General features: G+C 42.7%; 1 protein-coding gene across 1 annotated transcript in view; it reads right to left on the bottom strand.

The window, feature by feature from the left end:
• Positions 1-2,235: 2,235 nt before the first annotated feature.
• FGF10 (fibroblast growth factor 10) overlaps positions 2,236-22,697 on the bottom strand; it is a 96,329-nt gene continuing 75,867 nt past the window's right edge. The window contains exons 3-4 of the mRNA XM_028748650.2: positions 14,171-14,274; positions 2,236-7,910 (exon numbers count right to left, since the gene is read on the bottom strand). Coding sequence (XP_028604483.2) covers positions 7,692-7,910; positions 14,171-14,274 — 323 coding nt within the window. The 3' untranslated portion in view covers positions 2,236-7,691. The remainder of the gene's footprint in view (positions 7,911-14,170; positions 14,275-22,697) is intronic.

Raw genomic sequence — 22,697 nt, 5'->3', positions numbered from 1 at the left:
TTCTTGTGCACCAACCCCCTATCCCCTTGCCATCCTCCATCAACCGGTGAGTACTTTCTTTCCCATCCCCTGCTTTCCCCAGTGTGTCCCAGTCCCGGCTATACCCTTCGCTATCCTCTTCCTCCTCTTCCTTCTCCCTGTCATCCTGCCAGTTCACAACATCACTCCAGTAATGTACAAAATGGGCTTCTATCTGTTGCCTTTCCCACATCCTAAAGACCCATGGAAGGATGTTCTTTCTTTGCTTTGGTGCAGCACTGATGCAAATCCTGGCAAAGCTGAGCTGACTTCGATCCTGCTTCAAACCAGTGGGACTGGTGGGGACACTTTAGCAGAGAGAGAAATAAGTTGTTTCACGCTCCAGGAAGAGAGTCTGCTGGTGTGGATATTGTTCCTCCCACCCCCTGGCTTGTAGGATTTCCTCCCTCTTTTTTACCTCCAGGCTCTGGTTATTACAATGTGGGGTTAATTGAGCATGTTGTTTCCTGGCTGGTAGGTTGTGGTGGAAGAGAGGAGGAGTTTCTGCCACAGGGAGAGAACCTGTTGGTGGAACAGGAGGGCAGTTTGTACCTGCTGGCATGTTGAGTGGTTTCCGTGTTTCTTAACAGAGGGTTAAGTGGCATTCCTAAGATATATTCAGTGTGACTGATGGGTAGTTTGAGACTTTGCTATTGTTTTGAATGATTGGTTGTGCTTTTATTGCATACAGTGGTACCTCGGGTTACAGATGCTTCAGGTTACAGACGCTTCAGGTTACAGACTCCGCTAACCCAGAAATAGTACCTCGGGTTAAGAACTTTGCTTCAGGATGAGAACAGAAATCATGCGGCGGCTGCACAAGGCCCCATTGGCTAAAATGGTACCTCAGGTTAAGAACAGTTTCAGGTTAAGAACGGACCTCCAGAACGAATTAAGTTCTTAACCCGAGGTACCACTGTATTTCTCTTGCATTAATATGCTGTTGACCAATGGGGGGGAGGGGCTTTGGTATATAAATCAACCCTTGAAGTTGATGGTTCTTGCACATTTGGGATTGTATTACTAGTGTTACCTGGAGGGGCACTCTTGTGTTATAATACTACTACTACTACTACTACTACTACTAATACTACTACTAATACTAATACTAATACTAATACTAATACTACTAATAATTTATTTATACCCCGCCCATCTGGCTGGGTTTCTCCAGCCACTCTGGGCGGCTTCCAATAAAACACTAAAATACAATAACCTATTAAACATTAAAAGCTTCCCTAAACAGGGCTGCCCTCAGATGTCTTCTAAAAGTTTGGTGGTTATTTTTCTCTTTGACATCTGGTGGGAGGGCATTCCACAGGGTGGGTGCCACTACCAAGAAGGCCCTCTGCCTGGTTCCCTGTAACTTGGCTTCTCGTAGCGAGGGAACCGCCAGAAGGCCCTCGGCGCTGGACCTCAGTGTCCAGGCAGAAAGATGGAGGTGGAGACGCTCCTTCAGGTATACTGGACCGAGGCCGTTTAGTACAGTGAAAGTGAACACCCCAACCACTCCAGGAACATTAGTGGTATAAAAAGTTACAGGAATTCAACGGGTAGTTGTGGGACATGTGGTAGATGGGAATGAAGCCAAAGGTCCACCCCAGAACTTTTGCAGGCACTAACAATATACCTTGATACCGCCATGAACAAAAATCATACTGATTACATAATAAAAAGGACCCTTGGACAACCCCTGCTGCAGTTCATCTTCCATGAAAAGTGATGTTTTTCATCCCACCACCCACTGTGGTGAAATTACATCATTACGTTATTACCACCCCATTAATTTCAATGGAAAGAAAACACAATGCAAAAGGGGGAGAAACATAATCAATTACCACCTATCATTTATGGACTGAAAGCAGCAACAGCAAATACCGATTGTATTCCTTGGTAATTTCTACTCCTGTTTCAATTTTTATCAAAATTCTCTGTACCCATCAGTGGCCATGGACTATGGCACTTCTTCTTCCATGAAATTCAGCTAATTATTATTATTATTATTTTTTTTAGTGTAATGGAGTCAGTCAAGGTGACTGTTCCAACCTGTATTAAATAAGTATATTTTTTATTTGATTTCCCCCTTACCCGGTGTTTGTATGGAGGCTCTCAAACCCCACCTTTCATTGCACAATGCCCTTTTCTTCCTTTGCATTTATCGGTTACAGTTCATGTTGTTTGAAAGTAGTAAAACAAAAACACACACATACAAAAACATTCTCTATTCCCAGAATTTTATTATTTTTTATTATTTAAATATACTATACATGTTCAATCTTTTTTTTTTAATAAAAAAAAACACCATACAATAACCTTCTTTTTATCTTGTCTCATATTTATGACGGAGACAGAAAAATACTTAGGGCACGTCTACCTGGGAACTTTCCTGGCACAAGCCTGTTTGAAATGAATGAGAATCCCACCAGTGCTCAGATTCATTTCAATTAGATTTGTGCACAAGAAATTCCTTGCGGATCATGCCGGTGTTCTGGTGGAACAGTATTACTCTGGGAAACCCAACTGCAGCGCAGTCCTGCAACAGAGGGCACCAAAGGACGTCAGCTGAACAAAGGCTTTTGGCAGCTTTGAGGGCGGGGGGAGGAGAAAAAAAATCCCCAGGAACCAGCAAAGTGGTTAAAAGCTTCCACTTAAAGAGGTATTCCCAAAATTTTGCTTAAAGCAAAATGCGAAGTGAATTTGGTGGTTCTTCCTCAAGTGAAACGCTACCTGGAGGATTTCAATGGAAACCCCAGAGGAATTTCAATAAGAATAGCAGAATTTATTAGGGAGTTTTACTTTCAACACACCCCAGGATTGTCTCCCAAGTTCACTGAAAGCAAACTAAAAATCAAATATGGATGTTTGCTCCTCAGGTGAAACATCAGCGGGATTTTGAGGTGGGAGGGGTAGAAGAAACAAATTTCTATAAGGCTATAAAAATAATAATCAGCTACTCCCACCCCAAAGAAAACACATATCCATACTCTTGTCTTTCTGCATGATGGGATGGGGTCTATTGCTTCCAAGCTTCTGCAAGCAGCAGTATATCTTTTTTTCTTTTTGCAAGAAGCTTTTTTTTTTTAAAAAAAGATTCTGAAATGCTATAATTATGAATGTTTACACACATCCCTCCCCCCCCCAGACCCCAAAGCAACGTTAATGGTTCTGTGACATGAGAACCTTGTTTGTACCCTAGATGCTGTTCAGAAGAGTGGTCATTCAATCCTTTATTTGCCAAACAAACATTTAATTTTTGTTGTGGGTGGTCCACGGTGCCTTGTCAGATGCAATTATCACTTTGAAAACAAAACAAAAGCAAATGTAACGCAAGAGAAGTGCTCTCCTGATATGACAACGAGCATTTCGTTATTCAGGCTGAGGTTACCAGATTTACCTCCAGCATCTCAAAACACCCACTGCCTGTAGCTTTACATATTATTTTTATTTTCCATCCACAAACGAAATTAAGGGTATGCATTAGCCCCAGGGTAGTCAGTGTGGTGCCCTCTATAAGTTGGTGGACCTCAGCTTCCATCAGCAAGGCCCAGTGGCGATGCGAGCTGTAGTCCAGCAAGATATGGAGCACACCATGTTAGCCACATGTCCTAAGGCTGCCTCGTCGGCTCAGGCTACATCAGACTGGGATTGCCATGCTGCCATGTGTTTCACTGGAGGGGGGGCGCCTTGTGTAGAAGAACTTCCTAGTGTATCCCATGTATAAGGGAAGCACTTTTTTAAAGGGAGACTTCAGAAAATACAGCTTGAACATTTCATACTTCGAGGAGAAAGCTGTAGGCACATTCCATCCTAGCACACATCTACGGTCCAAATAGGAAAGAACTGGCTTTGGGCTCAGTTGAATGTTCTGGCCCTTTTGGCCAAATGACTCTGAGTAACTCGCAACCAGGTGCGAGGGAAAGCCGGATGAGGATAGTTTGATGCACTCTCCTTCCATGGCCCACATCACTTGGCTCAGGTGTTGCATTGCACATCTGCCAAAAATGGGGCGAACAGCAGCCAGGCTGTGTTTCCCCTATACCAATCCCTTCCACACTATAATGGATTGTGCATATAGATTTTCCCCTCATGCTGGTTTAACAGGGACTCGGGTAAGTAGCTAATAGATAATAACAGATTGCAAAATCATCAGCCTTTGTAGAGGTTATACATTAGTTTGTTTTTTAAAAAAGGGAGACAATTAACAAATCTCTGTATCAAAATTCTATTTCCAAACAAAATGAGAAACCAAACTGACTTCTTTCGTGACGAGAAATATCAAAGTCACAGCATCGACATAGTCCCTTAAAGTATTTTGAACAAAATCAAAGTATTAACAAAACTACTTCTGTTTCCCGCTACAGACACTGCAAAGAAGACATACGCATTTATTCATTTATTTAGTGGAATACAATGTGAAGAGTGGTACATGTTGGCTTGATGTACAGTATTCTACTTAACTTGCTCTAACAAAATGAATCTCTTTATGGTTATATTGATGAACTATCCACAGCTTTCTAACGTTAAAGGAAAAAAAAAAGTAAAACAAAAAAATCATATAGGTGTTTTTTTTCAGATTGAACGAAGTTGATAATTATGTTTAACTGAAGATCGCATTTACTCAGTGTAAGCTGTGAAAATAGGAGCACTTCATTTTAAAAATGTGCCCAATATTGCATTTCAGAGCCATTGTATATATTGCGATAAATGAAGAACATTTAAGATGTTGCTTTTAGACTGGCTCTCAGAAGTTATATACACATATGAATAATAGTGGCTGCAATCCTCAAGTCACTTATGTCAGAGTAGATCTGTTCACTTTAGTGTGGTTATTCTAGTCAGTGTTAAAGTGGGCAAGAATGGCAGTATCCACCTTGCCAGTGAGGGGTTGTGAAACGTCTACCGCAAGAGGGCAAACAGCTTTATTCAGAATCATAGAGTTGGAAGGGAACTTGTAGGCCACACAGCCCATTCCCTACTAAATGCAGGAAATCCTGGCCTCTAGAGTTAGAATCATAGAGTTGGAGGGGACCTTGTACGCCATGTTGCCCAATCCAGAGCTAAAGCATCCCCAACAGCTTGAAGACCTCCAGTCTCACGTCTAGTCTACACAAACAGCAGATCACATGGTCAAACTGTTTCCAGGCTATACTGCCTCAGACTACTCTTTGAATATTCTCCCATGGAAAAGTCCCTACACATTTAAACAAAAAACAAAAAACCACTAGGAAGAATGGTAGAAAGGAATCTGGTATCTTCATGGTACCTTCATTTCACTACACTGAGTATATACAGTAGATGTTGATGCCCTCCCTAACGGACTCAAATGGCAAAGTCCAGGAATAGTTTTATCACATGGTCTGCTCTTTGTATAAGCTATCAGTGATTCAGAGGCACTTCGCAGGGAGGGGGTTCCAGATATCCCTATTTGTCCGAGTTGGTTTGAGAAAGGACTATGCAGTTCTTCCATGTTAGGTCCCAGTCAGACAGAGACACAAGGGCCTGTCACCGGCTCTCGACACATTGCCATGTGCATGGTGAGCAAAGCAAAGCTGGCTTGGGGTGCCTGATATGTCATTGGTTCTTTTCAGTGAAACAAAGAAAGGGATAAAATTAAAATGGCATAAAGCTGAAAGAATGCTCTCGCCCGCTCCTATCTCAGAGGTACAGCTAAATCTCCAAACTATCACAGTGTTGACATGAGAGAGGCACGAGACAACTGCTCGGTCTTGCTGATGTTTCTAGGAGTTTCTAGGGCACCCTGCTACCCATTTTGCACAAAAAGGTGACCACCCCACTTACATGTTCCGCCATTTTGCACTCAGCCATTGTTCCTCAGGTTTTCAAAAGCAAGGGAATGAGAACACAAGAGTTGATGCACAATGCTCTCATCAGATAGCAAATGAACACCCAACCCAACCCCATATCTTCAATTAAGGACATATTCCCTGTTGTTTCCAAATGATTGTAATAGGGGCTACCACTAACTTTTGCTATTTCACACCAGTGGTATGTATGTTGTATCCAAAGCCAGTATGATGATGAAGAGCTATAGGCCAGCTTCCAAATGTTACATAGGAGCAGCATGGGCCCACTCCTTGTTGGGATGTTAGTATCTTTCCCACAGATAGAGATATGAAGGACCTGCATCTCTCCAGAGGACCACAGGCAAGTTTTCATTACACTAGCAGAGCCATTCACTCCTACATCTTCTCCTTCAGGTCCTATGTAACATCTGAAGCTACCCTATGTTAAAAAGGGAAGATTATTCAGATTGAGGCTGCAATTTTTCAACACCACATACATCCCGTCTCTTCTGAAATTGTTTGACTGCAGTCAAAAGATTTGGCTCTTTTCTGTCTTACTTTTTTTTCAGGGGGAGAAGGAGAAGGCAAATTTGTTCCGTCAGATGTTAGCAACTCCATAGACTTAATTCAGCTTTAGTCTGAAAACATATAATCCCACCAATATAAGATGCAGTTGGATGCATTTACGGTCTGTTCCACAAAACCTGCCGAAGAGCTCTGATTAAATTTCAGCATCTTTGGGACCAGGCATTTAACTGAAATAAGTTGGAGAGAAATGTACATCTGGGTACCAGTTCAACTCAGCCCATTTCAAAACAGCAGCAAGACTCTTCAGATGATGCAGGATGAGAACTTTTGTTCCTGTGGCAAGGAAAGACTATCAGTGATGCTGACAAAAACCACACGCACACACACACACACACACACACACACACACACACACACACACAAACACACAGGTCACGTTGCAGTTCCCATGCATATCTGATCCTATTGATTTTAAGTGCAAAATTAAAAAAAGAAAAAAAGAAACCCAGTTTCAAGAGGAAAAACAAACAAACAAACAAACAAACAAACAAGATCAAACAAAAACCACAGCCCTAGCCTTATCTATTCTCTGCTCTTGGACACTTGTGTGAGCTTTTTGACATCTGACTTGGTCAATCTTGTATGAAACACAGAGAAGGAAAAAGAACAACAACGCAACAGGAAGCAACTGAGAAAATCCTTCAAACGAACAAACAAAAAAGAGAGAAGAAAGATATTTAACATCCTATTAAATAAATAACTTAGGGAGAAGTACAAAAGCATGGCATAAGCATACAAGGCGGGGGAACCATACTATTTATTTTGTTAGAACAGTTTTACTCTAATGTGCTTATATTTCTTAATCCTATTCATTTCTTTCACAAAACCATTCCAGAATCTTCTTTATCGCTGCATATGAGGATCCACGAATTTCCAGTAAATGCTTGCGTGCCTAACTGTTCATGGGATCATTAGGCTTGAATGAGCAATGAAGGTCTTTGATATGAGTTAGTATTCCATAAATAACTTTCCCCCAACATCATTCCATACATTGTCTCATGTCCTTTAAGTTCTATCGCGGAGATAAAAAATAATATTAATAATAATAATAATTTTGTTCACACTGGAAAGAGCTCCCATCCCATTTGATTCAGCTTGTGTCTTGATTATAAGATATGACACAGAACTAATTAGCAGTACTTCACGTGCCAGCAGAGAGCACAAAACCTTCAAAGGCTTCCCCCCTCTTTTCAATCAAGCAGACGTCTGCACTGTTTCTGCCTTTCCTCTTCAAGAGGATTACCAAGTATTCCTGACAAATGATCTTTGGTTCAACTGCTATCAATAGAACAGGCCCTTCATCTGTTGCTCGACGACCATGGGGAGAAAATGAGCGGTTGTATTTTTCCTCCTGGTTCTCTGTCCTTTCCTCGTGGCTCCCTTTCCATTCAAGGCCACAAACATTTGCCTCCCGTTGTTTCTCCAAAACAGCGACGCGTACGTATTGTATCCGTTTTCTTCTATTCTCTCCTTTAGTTTGCAGTCATTGTTAAACTCCCTCTGTTTCACACGAGAAAAAGAAACACATGCACAGAGAGAAGGTTAGAATGCAAAGTGATGCAAGAAAGAAAGAATTGGTAAACTTTGGGCACATCTGCACTGTACATTCAAAGCCCTATTATACCACTTTAACAGTCATAGAGAAACGTGTAAACTGTAGATTGTGTAGGGCAGGCTTCCTCAACCTCAGCTCTCCATTTGTTTTTGGCCTACAACTCCCATGATCCCTAGCTAGTGGTCAGGGATGATGGGAATTGTAGTCTCAAAACATCTAGAGCAGTGTTTCCCAACCTTGGGCCTCCAGCTGTTTTTGGACTACAACTCCCATCATCCCTAGCTAGCAAGACCAGTGGTCAGGGATGATGGGAATTGTAGTTCAAAAACAGCTGGAGGCCCAAGGTTGGGAAACACTGATCTAGAGGGCTGAGGTTGAGGAAGCCTAGTGTAGGGTATGTTTAGCCTGGAGAAGAGGAGGTTACGGGGTGATATGATAGCCATGTACAAATATATAAAAGGATGTCACATAGAGGAGGGAGAAAGGCTGTTTTCTGCTGCTCCAGAGAAGCGGACTCGGAGCAATGGATCCAAACTACAAGAAAGAAGATTCCACCTAAACATTAGGAAGAACTTCCTGACAGTAAGAGCTGTTCGACAGTGGAATTTGCTGCCAAGGAGTGTGGTGGAGTCTCCTTCTTTGGAGGTCTTTAAGCAGAGGCTTGACAACCATATGTCAGGAGTGCTCTGATGGTGTTTCCTGCTTGGCAGGGGGTTGGACTCGATGGCCCTTGTGGTCTCTTCCAACTCTATGATTCTATGATTCTATGATTCTATGATTCTAGGGTGAGGACGTCAAAGAGCTGCAATTCCCAGCACTCTTGACAAACTGCAATTCCCAGGATTCTCCATAACTGTTAATGTCATATAACAGTGCTTTAAATGCATGATTTCCAGCTGCACTGGCTCCCGGTGGAGTACAGGGTCAGATTTAAGGTGCTGGTTTTGACCTTTAAAGCCCTTCATGGCCTAGGACCCTCGTACCTATGGGACCGCCTCTCCCGGTGTGCCCCAAGGTCCATAAATAGCAACACCCTAGTGGTCCCGGGCCCTAAGTAAGTTAGATTAGCCTCAACCAGAGCCAGGGCTTTCTCAACACTGGCTCCAGCCTGGTGGAACGCTCTGTCTCATGAGACCAGGGCCCTGCAGGATCTGATTTCTTTCCACAGGGTCTGTAAGACAGAGTTGTTCTGCCTGGCCTTTGGCTTGGAGCCAATTTGATTCCCTCCCCCTCTTTCTTTTTTCTTTGTCCTTTCTCCTCCTGTGATGAGGCTGCATTTTAATATTTTAATGTTTCAATATTTTAATGTTTCAATATTTTAATGTTGTATTTTAATCTTGTTTTTAAGTTGTATTCATTCAACTTGTTTTTATTATTGCTTGTTAGCCGCCCTGAGCCCGGCCTTGGCTGGGGAGGGTGGGGCATAAATAAATATTATTATTATTATTATTATTATTATTATTATTATTATTATTATTTATTTGGATATGAACTTGCATGTACTTGGGGGGGGGCTGATTTTTTCACGACATCTTTCACAGGGTTGTGCCCCACACTGCAGCATTCATGCCTAGAAGGGAAAAACTTCAGAGTGCAGCTTGTCTCATGTGGGAAGCAATTGCACCACTCACCCAGCCACCTACCCAGTTGATTTCTCCCCCATGTCAAGTATTAGAGGAGTGTGGCATGGGATCTGATCACGCTGAAGCAGTATCCACCCATCAAAGACAGCGTGATGAGCATAAACTCAGGATAGTAGAGAAGATTCAGGCCACGTCTGCGTTGGGCACATTCTGGCATCTCTCAGTACAGCCAATTTGCACAAGCCACACCACACTTGGTGTCTAGCTTGTCTCACACATTCTTAGCTGCTCTGCTGTTCTTAAAGGAGAGGAGCTGTAGCTCTGGGGTGTAGCACTGGCTTAGCTTGCAGGTCCCAGGTCCAATTCCCCAGCATTACCAGGTAGGGCTGAGGGAGCCTCCTCTCTGAAATCCTCAAAAGCCACTGTCAATCACAGCAGACAATACTGAGGAAATGATCTGAATATGGACCAGTGATCTGACTCTGTATAAGGCAGACAGTATGAGGTAGTTTCCTGTGTGGTGGGTTTTTCTTTCTTCTTTTTAAAAAAGAAAGAAGCATAGGAAAGTAAATTTAATCTAATTCATTTAAAATGCCTTCCTCCTGCTTTCCAAGGAAGCTAACATAACAACAACAACAACAACAACAATGATATACCCCACCCATCTGGCTGGGTTTCCCCAGCCACTCTGGGTGGCTTCCAACAAAATATTAAAATACAGTAGTCCTTCAGATATTAAAAGCTTCCCTAAACAGGGCTGCCTTCAGATGTCTCCTAAAAGCCTGGTAGTTGTTTATTTCCTTGACATCTGATGGGAGGGCATTCCACAGGGTGGGCGCCACTACCGAGAAGGCCCTCTGCCTGATTCCCTGTAACTTTGCTTCTCACAGTGAGGGAACTGCCAGAAGGCCCTCAGCGCTCGACCTCAGTGTCCAGGCTGAATGATGGGGGTGGATACGCTCCTTCAGGTATACTGTACCGGGGCTGTTTAGGGCTTTTAGGGCCTAAACAGTGGTACATACAGTGGTACCTCGATTTACGAACTTAATCCGTTCCTGAAGTCTGTTCTGAAACCAAATCTGTTCTTATACTGAGGCATGCTTTCCTTCCCGCTGCCACTCCCCTTCCACCATTTGGATTCTGTTCGCAGACCGAGGTAAAGTTCGCAAACCGGAACACTACTTCCAGTTTTGCAGAGTTTGTAAACCGAATAGTTCGTAAACAGGACTGTTCGTAAACCGAGGTACCACTGTATGTGACTCAAACAAGAGGATAGGGATTGGCAAATTAGAGAATTTTGGTTTCTCTTTGTTTTTCATTTCCCCACTCTTATATTCTCCACATTTCCACATCAGTTTGTGATATTTTTTTAAAAGTTCTCGTAACAGTTCATCAGTGTTATAGCGTGAATTTCTCCTAATATGCACAGATTTGTATGCATTTTTTGCCTAATACACATTTTTGAAAATTATTTTCCCCTTATAGAATGCATTTTTGCTTGCGATTTGCACTAATATGTGGACTTTTATCCAAGCTTTATCCTAGTGAGTGCATATTTTCATAGACAGTACTTGCCAAGAGAACTGCATTGCAAAATTCAGAGAAGTGCAAATTTCAAAGTATGGCTGTATATGTGTGATGTGAATAGTCTCTCTCCCTGCATGAGGATAGCTCCATGGAGGTTCTGTTGAGCATCAAGTCTATGAACTGAATTCGCCTTTGCTTTACACATGTTCTGCACATGCCTCATATCTTATTGAAAAAACTGGGCTGGAAATCTTTGAGAGCTTTCCTTAGGAAAAATTTATTGAGGCTATTTTTCATATCCATCTGCTTATAAAAGCCAAACTTCTATGCCAGTCTGAATACAGGCATAGGAGGTCTTGTTGGGAATAACAGTTCTAACTAGAACATTCTGGAAAGGTTATAAAATAACCTGTTAATCATGGGTTTGGTGCTAAGGTACAAAACGTTCTGCATATCAGAGCCAATAGGGAGCTTTCACTCTCGACCCTCTGGTATTTTGATCTCAATTCCAGACAGCCAAATCTGGATCATAAGCATGTGGGTTCCATTGTTCTGACTATACGACGGCCTCTGGAAAAATATGCAATTTTTAAATACCTATTTTGCAGGCAGGCATTCCTTCTTTGACTTATGGGAGGAGGAAAGATCAATCTCCAACACCTTAATTTTTTAAAAATTAACATTAAATATTTTGTGAATTTTAGATCTTTGGAGTTGAGACTGCAATCCTAATCACATTTACCTGGGAGTAAGCCTCCATGAACTGAGTAAGATTTACTTCTGAGGAGACATTGTCAGGATTGCGCTGTGACATAGGAAGTCAACAGGTGGGCATAACTATGTTATGGATCAACGTCTAGCTTGGAGAACTGCAGCTTGATTAAATCAATCAATTAAATCATTTTTAAGAAGCCGAAAAGGCACACCTGATTTGTTGGGCAACAATATAAATTATTTTTAAAATAGAAGCATTTTTAGAAATTGCAAGCGGCAGGCATTGTCCCTTTTTTTGCAAACGGGGTGAGCTGATCTCAAATTCCACTGCTGCAGTCCTGCTTTCACATTACGTGATGTTACAACACAGTTGTGAGAGACATATCACGGCAAGTTTGTTTGGCAAAAAATGGTGAAAAGAAAACTGAACACACACCTGAGAATTACTTAAAAGCTTTTGATTATTTTAAAAAAAATTAATGCAGCTGGGCTTCAGTTTTATTCGAGATTTCATAACATGGCTTTCAAACTGTGTAGCTACTGAATGGCAGGTGTTTATTTTCATAGGCAGCAATGAAGTTTAAATAGCATGATATTTCAGGGGCTATTTAATCCAGGAAGCAAATATAAGCATTTCTTGAAATAATTAACACCCAGCTTCTTAGGCGAAATGAGCTGATGAGAGAATTCTCTAGCTGCTTGCTTGAGTCATGAGTGGATCATTGCCCACTCAAGAGTGAAGAGGTAGTTTTACCTTGAAAGGACAGACAATAGCTCAGTGGTAGAACACATGATTGGCAGGTAGAAGTTTCCAGGTTCTATCCCTGGCATCACCAGTTAAAGGGATCAAATAATAATAATAATAATTTATACCCCACTCATACGGCTGGGTTGCCCCAGCCACCATGGACAGCTTCCGACATACATAAAAACATAATAAAACGTCCTGATACAGGGCTGCCTTCGGGTGTCTTCTAAAAGCTATATTTATCTCCTTGACATCTGATGGGGGGGGGCATTCCACAGGGAGGGCGCCACTGCTGAGAAGGAAAATAGTTTGACCTAGTAGGAGGTGGCTTCATAGTTAGGGAAAGAGCCATAGCTCAATGGAAGGGCCTATGTTTTGGATTGCAAAGGGCCCCGTTCCAATCCCTGCCATCAACAAAGACTTCTGCAGTTTCAAGATTGACGCTTAAGCCACTCTCAGAATTGTAGCTCTGGGAGGGGAGCAGGATTCTCCTAACAACTCTCAGCACCCTTAACAAACTACAGCTTCCAGAAGTCTTTTGGGTAAGCCATGACAATTTAAAGAGGTTCCAAAGAGCTTTAGAATGTATGGCGTGAAGTGATAAAGCAAGCTTCCTATAGTTCAGGAATCAGGCAGAGTGAATATGGAATCTTGGAAGCTGCCTTATGCCATTGGTCCATGTAGCTCAATAATGTCTACACTGACTGGCAGTGGCTCTCTAGGGTGTCAGGCAGGGGGAATCTCCTGGTCTTACATTGAGATTGAATCTGGGATCTTCTTCATGCAAAGCAGTTGGCTCTACCACTGAGCTACGGTCCTGTATAATTGAGCATCTGGTACAACCTAGCAATGCTCGTTACATTAAAGAGACAATATGGTTAGAACAGTTGGGCATGAGAGAAGTGGAAGAAACCAGCTGGGGATTCCAACAAATTATGGGGCTTGGCCAGACAGCCACAAATATCTATTTATGACATCTTCTTGGGCTGAGTTGTAGATCATCAGTAAATGATACAGCTAATGATCCTAGAAAAGGGCAGGAACTCTCAAACCACTATGTTTGAAACTGTTTTAATGGTGGCTAAAAATAGAGCAAAAGGGTTGCTTTCTGAACTATACAGAGCATTAATAGACTGGGAAAATTTAATAGGGCTGCAAAAGGTTTGGGAAGAAGATTGAGGTGAGATGATAAGAGGATCAAGATTGGATATTTATATTTTTTCAAAACCAATATTCTTCAAACCTTGAGTCCCCAGATGTTTTGGGACTACAACTCCCAACTTCCCTGGCCATTGGTACATTGGCTTAGGATGATGGGAATTGTAGTCCAACAATATCTGGAGACCAAAGTTTGAAGAAGAGTGGTCTAAAACTTCAGTAAACATAACCTCAAATCAAATGCCATAATCTATGCCAAAACTTGTTCAGAGAGATGATATATTACTCCATTACTCCGGTATATATCGGTATATATATATATATATATATATATATAACCCCAACTGCTTCTGAAAACAAGTTAGCAGACTCTCTTTCAGCCCAATTCCAAAACCAGACCTGCTCAGTACAATGGGACCAGCGTAGGAACAGTATACAACAGATTAAATAAATAAAGGCAGAGAAACATACTTACCGAACCATAGACTTTTCCATTCTTGTTCATGGCTAGATAATAGTTGCTGCTAATGGATTTAACTGCTACAACTCCAATTTCCACTGATGTTATCTCCAATATGCCTACAATCCAAGGAGAAAAGGAAAAGGAAAATGAGAATGGTTCAGGTCTAAGATTTGGAATCTCATCATTAAAGCAGGGGGAGAGAGGTGGTGGTGGGGAGGGCGGATGTTTTGGATAACTATGATAAAGAGCTAGAATTAAAATGGATCTTTTCAAACCTCACTCAAATCCTGTTAATATCCAGAGCGACTGACAAACCCGCTTCAGAAACTTTCACGGCAAGAATATACACAAATGTTGTTTCAATTACAGTGTTTCCTTTCCTATTCCTCTATTTGAAACTCCATAAATATTGAAATAGCTCAACCCTTCTTAGTGTAGATTTTCACCGAAATTTATCAAAAGAGACATAGGAACCACAGCATTAAATTAAATCTATAGCATATGGCAATAGACCGGCAGAGTCATCCCAAAACACAGAAACAGTGGTAAGCACTTTATTCCTTTTAGGACATTAAGATAAAACTAAATCTCCCAGCCATATAAAGCTGATACATCCACTCTTGGCAAGCGTGTCTGACATTCTGGAGTATAGTTAGGCTAACTCTGATGCCACACATTGTCTCACTCAGTCAGATAACAGAAAAACCACTCCAGTCTGTTCATAATAAAATATGTTTAGCTTCCCTCACCCGCCCCAAACAACTATGGGCAGAGCTTCACAGGGATGGGCTGTGCGTACATGTCCAGCACTTCCAAATACACACTTAAAAAAGCAGATTAGCTTTATTGGCCATATACGCACAAACACAAAATATATCAACACTAATCTACATACCTCTTTGGTCTTAGTAGCTGTCTGAAAACTTGCATATTCATTTATTTATAAAATGTTTATACTACTTGATATAATCAAAATCTCTAAATGCTGGTAACATTTTCTAAAAGAGATGCATGGGTACAGATTTCAAGAGACCTTTGTGCTGTCCTAGACACTGTGTGTGAATTAGGACAAGTACAGTAGCATGTCATATACGAGACCCTTCCTAAATCAGATTGTGCCCTTGCATCAATTTCAAAGCCAACTTTCCTATATAGTCAAGTCTTTTGTTAAGGGTGGAGGAAGGGCAGAGTGCGAATGTGAGAATGAAAATAAATACGACCAGTGCTGGCTTCTCCAGTTAGAATCAAATGGAACTCAATCTTCAGAAAGGACTGGCTCCAAAAATGGACTCCAGAGCCACTGTTTGTTGGAAACGCTACAGTTATGTGGTTCAATGGTCATGGGGTGTGGAGCCCATCACAGGTTAAACGCCATACAGACAGACTGGTGCCGTCTGGTATCTGACTCACAGATGGCATGGCAGTCTTAAAAAGAAAGGGGCAAAAAAATTCTGTCCATTTTAATCTAGTTTTGTTAAATAGGAAGGAGAAAACGGTCAGGCTGATTATGTCCACTCTGCTGCAATCCACCGTTGGCAAATGGCAGGGCCGGCCTAGTTGTTTCCCACTGTCGCTTTAGCTGGCATCTTTTCCCTGTCGTGATTGATATGCTTTTGGTCCTTCACTTGTTAGACAGAAATGGGGAAGAACACAAGCTATTATTTCATAAGGACGTGTTTGTTTGTTGTGGCTTCTGTTGCAATGCCAGGTTGGATTAATTCCTCACAGCATTAGCATTTTCAAGGAATTTTATTAGTTTATGCTCAAACGGTTTCAAAATTGAATTATATATTTTTATCATATTATAGTTGTAAGGATTGCAACACATTAAAACAAACTGCAGTTGGATCGACTAATAAAGTATCATTTTTCAAATGTTTGTGAAACTTCTGGGTGCTGTAGAGTGGGAAAACAGATTGTTTAAATCTGAAACTGGCGAGTGTTGAGGACTGGAATGATCCAGCCATGTATTTTGCTTTGATACAGCCGCTTGGCCCGCGCAGTGCATTTTAGTACAATATATCATAATGCAACACTTTTCTAGAAACACTTGGTCGCATCCTCACATTTATCCTTTATAGCCTTATAGTTTTTGGTAACCTAGAAGAAGCTCATCAGAAGTGAAGTTATCACATTTACACTGTATGCCACAGGAATGAAATGTGAATGTGTTCCACTATGCTTGTTTAAATCAAACCAGATATGATGCTGTCACAGTCTAGCTGCATCAGCAACACTGCAAACCCTTTATGGACTGGGTTCACAATTCCCCAGAGTAAACAAAAGGCAGAGTTTTAATGAACAATGAAAACAAATCCACAGTAAACTGAAATCTGGGGTGGGTGCAATTAGGACCAGCAATCTACCAAACCAGGAATGGAGAACCTGAAGGCCAGTGGGTGTTGCTGGACTACAAGTCCCAATCATCCCAAACCATTGGCCAAGTTGACTGGGGCTAATGGGAGCTGAAGTCCAACAACATCCAAAAGACCACAGGTTTCCCATCCCATCCCTGCTCTAAACCCATCTGCACCCAGCTAGTTCCCTTTACCTACCACTGCCTTCCTTTTCCAACTGTCCATTGACAAAATCCCTCCACACTCCCTTCAAATCACCCCTCCTGCTTACATTAACACTCCAAGTTATCTCCACCCTTTTCTACTCCAAACACAATCCCTGACCTTGGGGTTTCATTGCATCAACTGTATTGGTTTGTGGTCTAGACCTGCGAAGTGCACACTATGTACTGTTAGGCTACACTGCATTTCTAGCTTAATTGGAAAAAAGTGAGATGGATCAGGATTGTGAGCACTGTGGCTTCTGAGGCCAACTCTCAAAGAGTGGTAAAATTCAAAGGTTAGGTATTAGCATGGGAGAGCTGGACTCAAATCCCTGCCTATAACCCTGTAGGTTGCATTAGCTCGGTCAAAATTCTTGGGGGTAACAGGAAAAGGGTGTTGTGAAGGTGGCGGAGATAAAAGTAGAGTGTACAAAAGTGTGGTTCCATTTTCCCTATGTAATGCCAGACCTTTAACCAACAGGCATAACAAAGGCTCACAAAAAGTGGCAATCACTTTCTAACTGTGAGGAGTCATGCTTCAAAACTCTTAACTTACTCTCCTGAAGAGTGTGCACTCCCACTCTTATAGTCTTCACTGGTTCTTAGAACCTTGATGAGAATTTCTGGGCTTACGTGAGTGACTTCTATATGGCTCAACCTGACAATCGTTGATATTTTCTGTTCAGTTTCACAATACCACAACATACACGAAACCCTGAAGCCTCTAGAATCTGCAGCAGTTAGTCGAATCACTCAAGAACTCTTCCCGGAGAATTTGTAATTCTTCACTAAGGCAGACCATACCTTAAACAGAACAACAGTATTCTTTCAACAGGTTATAAAACTTAGGATGCCGGACTAGTTGGATCCGCAAAGGAATCATCAGTCCATCTAGCATAATGCAGATATGACTCAAGAAAGAAAGAAAAATTCCAAGCAACAGTTGCCCTGGGACTACAAAACCAAAGAAAGCAAAGCTGTATTCATCAGCCAGAGATGTAAGGGCTGCTTCCCTGTGTATGTATGTGCAAATATTGGCTGTTGCTTTTTGTACTATTGCAACTTGTTGCAAGCCACCGTAAAAAGGCATTAGAATGAAAGACAGGATATAAATCATGAAAAGCAGCAAACAGCCACATGCCTGACATGTCTGAGTGTTTGAGCCATTTGCCTGCATGTTAAAGGAAAGTCAGGATCTGGGCCTTATCTTGTCAGTTTCCAAGCCTGGAGGGCTGGATTGAAGAAGCATGTCTAAAAAAGTACAAACTATAACAGAAAGCATGTGAGGACACTATTCTGTAAAAATGGAACATAAAAACACATCATTAGACTGCAGCAATGTTGTATAAGCTATGGGTTTGGAAGACAGATCTTAAATAGTTTCACAATTTCCCACAAAGTTCCTTATTGGTTTTTTTTAAGTTGCCAGTTTACTATTTCTCTAATAGGGCAGGAAATATTGATGCCCGGAGTAACGATATCCACTTAACATTTCTCTTAGTAATAATGCTGCAAAGCAGGTGTGGGGAACTTCAGGGCTTCCAGATGTTGAAGTACAACCCCCATCAGCCTCAGCAATCACAGCCAATGGGTAGGGATGATGGGAGTTGTAGTACAGCAACATCTGGAGGGTCAAAAGTTTTCCCAAACCCACAATAAAAGCTCCTAAGTCCAAACTACAGATGACATTTGTCCTTCAGTTTTTCTTTCACAAATTGGCAGGGTGGGGATGACCCAATCCAGATCAGAACCCTGATGTGGGTGATAGGGGGCATTAACCCTTTGCCTCCCCTGTAGCCTCAATACCTTTGCCTCCCCCCGACTCTGCCAATGCAAATAGCAGATGCAGGGGTGAACTTACCTCCTAAGTCATGGCCCTGATCCAGATTGCCATTTTATGAAAGAAAAAGCTTGCACTCAAGAGAAAACCACGCAATTAATGTCACATATAGTTTGGTCCCCAATAGCTCTCTGAAAATAGCACAAAATATCAGATGTACAAGGCATTTCTCCTTCTTGCCTCTCGGCAGATCCAGACCTCAGCTGTTCTACATATTATGCAGAATAAAGTACTTGCCAGAGGTGATGAAATTCTGGGATCTACCGTTTCAGGTTGCATGTGTGTCTGTCTGTCTTATTTTTTCATGTTTCCCTACATAAAAACACACTTCCTGCACACAATAAACTAGCAGATTGGGCAGAGCGCTATGCTAAATCTGTCAGTCTGGTTTGTTAGCTGGCTACATATGGATAATTTTGTTGTTGAAGAAGAAGAATTAGGGACATAATTGAAAAATGTGTGATGTAGTGGTATACCCAAACATTCTCCTACCATAGGATCTCCCATCTCATTCTGTGTAATTTATAAACTAGCTCTCAATGGGAATAATAGGACCCAATGTAAAATATTAAAAATACTGGCTGGAATTCAATGTAGCACAAAGTGCGGTATGCACACAGGGAACAAGGTCTCTGTGTGCAACAAGATTGCCTTCTTGCATGCACCCTGTGCACCCCCTAAACCTGTTCTGTTTTGCCTTTCAGGGAGTGGGAAGTGCCGTTGTGTGAATGGACCTCATTCTGCACATGCAACAACTGAGTCAAATCCCATGCATAGATGTTCAAAACAACACTGTGCTTGCTTAACCCAAACAACAAAGTATTTGAAAAGTTTCACTTCTGGAAAATATTCAAGCCAAGCGAAAGTAACAGTGCAGAGTACAAAGCTAGGGACGCTTGGGTTCAAACCCTGTTTCAGGCATGAAATCTTAGTCACTAGATCTCTGTCTAGAATTCTTGCTTGCAGGGAGGTTTCTTAGAGCATTCCATTGGACTTGCCTTAAAAAAAAACCCAACACCTTTGTGAAAGGACTTTTCTGCACTTATCATTTATAGTGGTATAGCTGCTGGGCTTTTAAAAAGATTCTCAAGATTTTCTGGCATGCTGCCGCACGACGTCACCATTATTCAGCTAATATTCAGGAATGACATACTATCCCCACCTCCACTTTTTCTTTTTCTGTAAAAAAAAATACAACTTTTTGTTAAAGATCTGTAAAGTCTGCTTGATATTTTAATTCACGTGGCATGTGTGCAAGCATCATCCCAGCTTCTGAGTGAAGGGGCTGGGGCTGATGGGCGTATCATGGAAGACACCACTTCCCTCTGACGGGTGCAAGCTGTGAGCTCAGTTCAGAGGAGAGATTTGGTAGATAAGAGACAGTGAGTCGAAGTGCTTCCCCATGACATCAGTCATTAGCTGCAGACAAAATGTCATTACAATAAGCTAGTTCACCATAGCTGAGGTGTACACAGAGTTTCCCTTCTAATCTACAAGATTAGAATTTGAGAATGCTAGGCATCATTCACACACACACACACACACACACACACACACACACACACAAATGCCCTCTTGCATGTTCTCATTCTCTGACACTTGCTGGCTGGAGGAATACGAGGGTAAATAAGGGGTGCGACTACAGCCTATTCACTTTTCTCAGTTTAGGAACAACTCGCTTCTAGTATGGAAATGAAAGCCTGTGACTCACTCTGTAATAACAGTGACATGTGACCAAAGGAACAGACCATCAGCTACAAATTCATTCTTAAAAACTCTGGGTTCAACAGCAACTGCATATGGTAAGTGCAGAAAGGTCCATAGTTGTGTGAAGATCTGATAAACAACCCAGCGCCAGACTGGGACCTTGTATGCGTACCCCTGCCCTGAATTTAACCTTTCAACTCTCACCTTAACATATCATCATTGTTATTATCATTATTTACTGGGGTGTACGGGGTGTTAGAGGAGGAGTAGTAGCTCTGGTAGGGGACACATCATACTCCTTCTGAGGTAGTTTGCCCACTTTTGGTCCTACCCTGCACTCAGTTCTCACCTGTGGCTCCTAGAAACTGCCAGCATGCAGCAGCGGCCACATCCTGGGAAATGGCTTCAACTGGCTGGCTAAACGAGGCAAGAGTAGTCAATTGTTCTCAGATCCTCAGTGACTTAGCAACTTCCCCTGCAGGCTCTGGTGGATGGAGAGGATGAGGCTAAGAGTTGGTCCAATGGTCAAGAAGGCAGTTTCTGCATGTGCTGTAGAAAGTGAGAGGCAGTTGGGCTTATCAACCTGGGGAGGTAGCCCATCTAGGAGAAGGAAAACTCTGATCCTAACGCTCTGCTGCCTTGCGGGATATCTTGAGAAGAAGAAAAGGCTAAGGAGTAAACTATACACAAATCTAGAGTGGAATCTCTAAGAGGGTTGGTTGTTGCCTTGTAGGTCTCCTTCCAGCCAAGCCTGCAGCCAAGCTGGTGCCAAACCTATTTCTCTGTTTTCCTTTGGACCACATCAGTGAGGCTGAGAAAGGGGGGAGGGTGTCTTGTCCAGTGGCGTAGCGTGGGGGGTGCAGGGGGGGGGGCTGGCCGCACCGGGCGCAACATCGGGGGGTGGGGGGGTGGAAGAGACTCGAGTGCTAAAATCCACGGGTTAGGGGGCACAAATTACTTGCCTTGCCCCGGGTGCTGACAACCCACGCTACGCCACTGGTCTTGTCATCTGGGCAGCCCATGACACCCATGCACACTGCCCAGGTTGCACCCCAGGGAGGTCACTTCAGTGCTGCTAACTTTACCCACAGAGGTACACTCCATTGTTTCTTGAGACAGCTGGATGTCAAAGTGTGTTCTCCTTCATGGAGAGCACGTGTTGCGGTGGGGTCTGCTGAGCCACCCCTCTGTTACCAGGCAGGGTCTCTAAAGATGGCCTGGGGCAGTGATTGGTTCACTGGGTTGCTGGGGTAAAAGTTATGTTGCAATTTTGGTGGGAGGGGTAAAATGTTTAAATACTCTGCATGCAGCCTGGAGCTTTCTCTTTGCTGCGTGCAACGGATCACCCGCCCACCCGCCCTTGAGTAAGGGGTTGTTGCATTGACCTTGCTATGCCTGTCATGGGGTCGTCTGCCGTTGGGGCAGGGGCCTGGTAGGAATTTTGTCCATCTGGCTGATTGGCTGGGCCATTTGGTTTTTGCCTACTGCGTAGCAAATCGTCACAACTTGTAAGGTTGCGGTTAGGCATTGGTGGAGGGGGGGTTAGGATAGGCCGGGCCTGCCCCTCCATGGTTGCTGCAGAAAGGGAATTCTGTTAAAGGAATCCTGGGGCTTGCCATCTTTTTGTCCAATCCCTGGAATGGAACTAGGGCCGGCAAGCCTTCGGGGAGCAGGCGGATGAGAATTGAGGGTCTGTGACTCAGCTCCATTTCTCCCCAACTTGCTTTCCCCCGCACTGTCTTTCGGTGGTGCCCGGAAGTCAGTTCTGTCCCCAGGCGGGGGAACAGATAGTCTTAACCAATGCCTAAACAACCACTCACAGTTTTGTATTTAAATAAAGTTGTGGCCAAAATTATGCCAAAAACCTTAAACAAAAATTAAGTGTGCGTTGTGAGTTATTTGGGGGGTGGCTTGGGGACCTCGACACGCAACAATTTATTTACAGTACACCCCACCTTTTCTCCCCAGTCTGGGACTCAAGGGGGCTTGAGTCACCACAGGTTTATTTATTATTTATACTCCACCTTTCCTCCAAGGAGCTCAAGGTACTGTACATTGTGCCCTTCCTCTCTGTTTTGTCCCCACAGCAACCCTGTGAGGTAAATTCGGCGGACAGGCTGGCTCAAGATCACCTAGTAAACTTCATGGTTGAGTAGGGATATGAACCCTGATCTGCCATACCCTTGGCCAACCCTCTACCTGCTACTCCACAGTGGCTCTCATGGTAGTTGCATGCATACAACGGGCTTATTCCTTGTTGAACGTCCTAAGCTCCTTGGATGAAAGCTGAGATACAAATGTCGTAAATGAATACAGTGGTACCTTGGGTTACAGACTCTTCAGGTTACAGACACTTCAGGTTACAGACTCCGCTAACCCAGAAATAGTACCTCGGGTTAAAAACTTTGCTTCAGGGTGAGAACAGAAATCGT

Source organism: Podarcis muralis, chromosome 11 (genome assembly GCF_964188315.1).
Source record: "Podarcis muralis chromosome 11, rPodMur119.hap1.1, whole genome shotgun sequence".
Classification (NCBI taxonomy): Eukaryota; Metazoa; Chordata; class Lepidosauria; order Squamata; family Lacertidae; genus Podarcis; species Podarcis muralis.
This window is presented reverse-complemented; position numbering and strand designations above follow the sequence as displayed.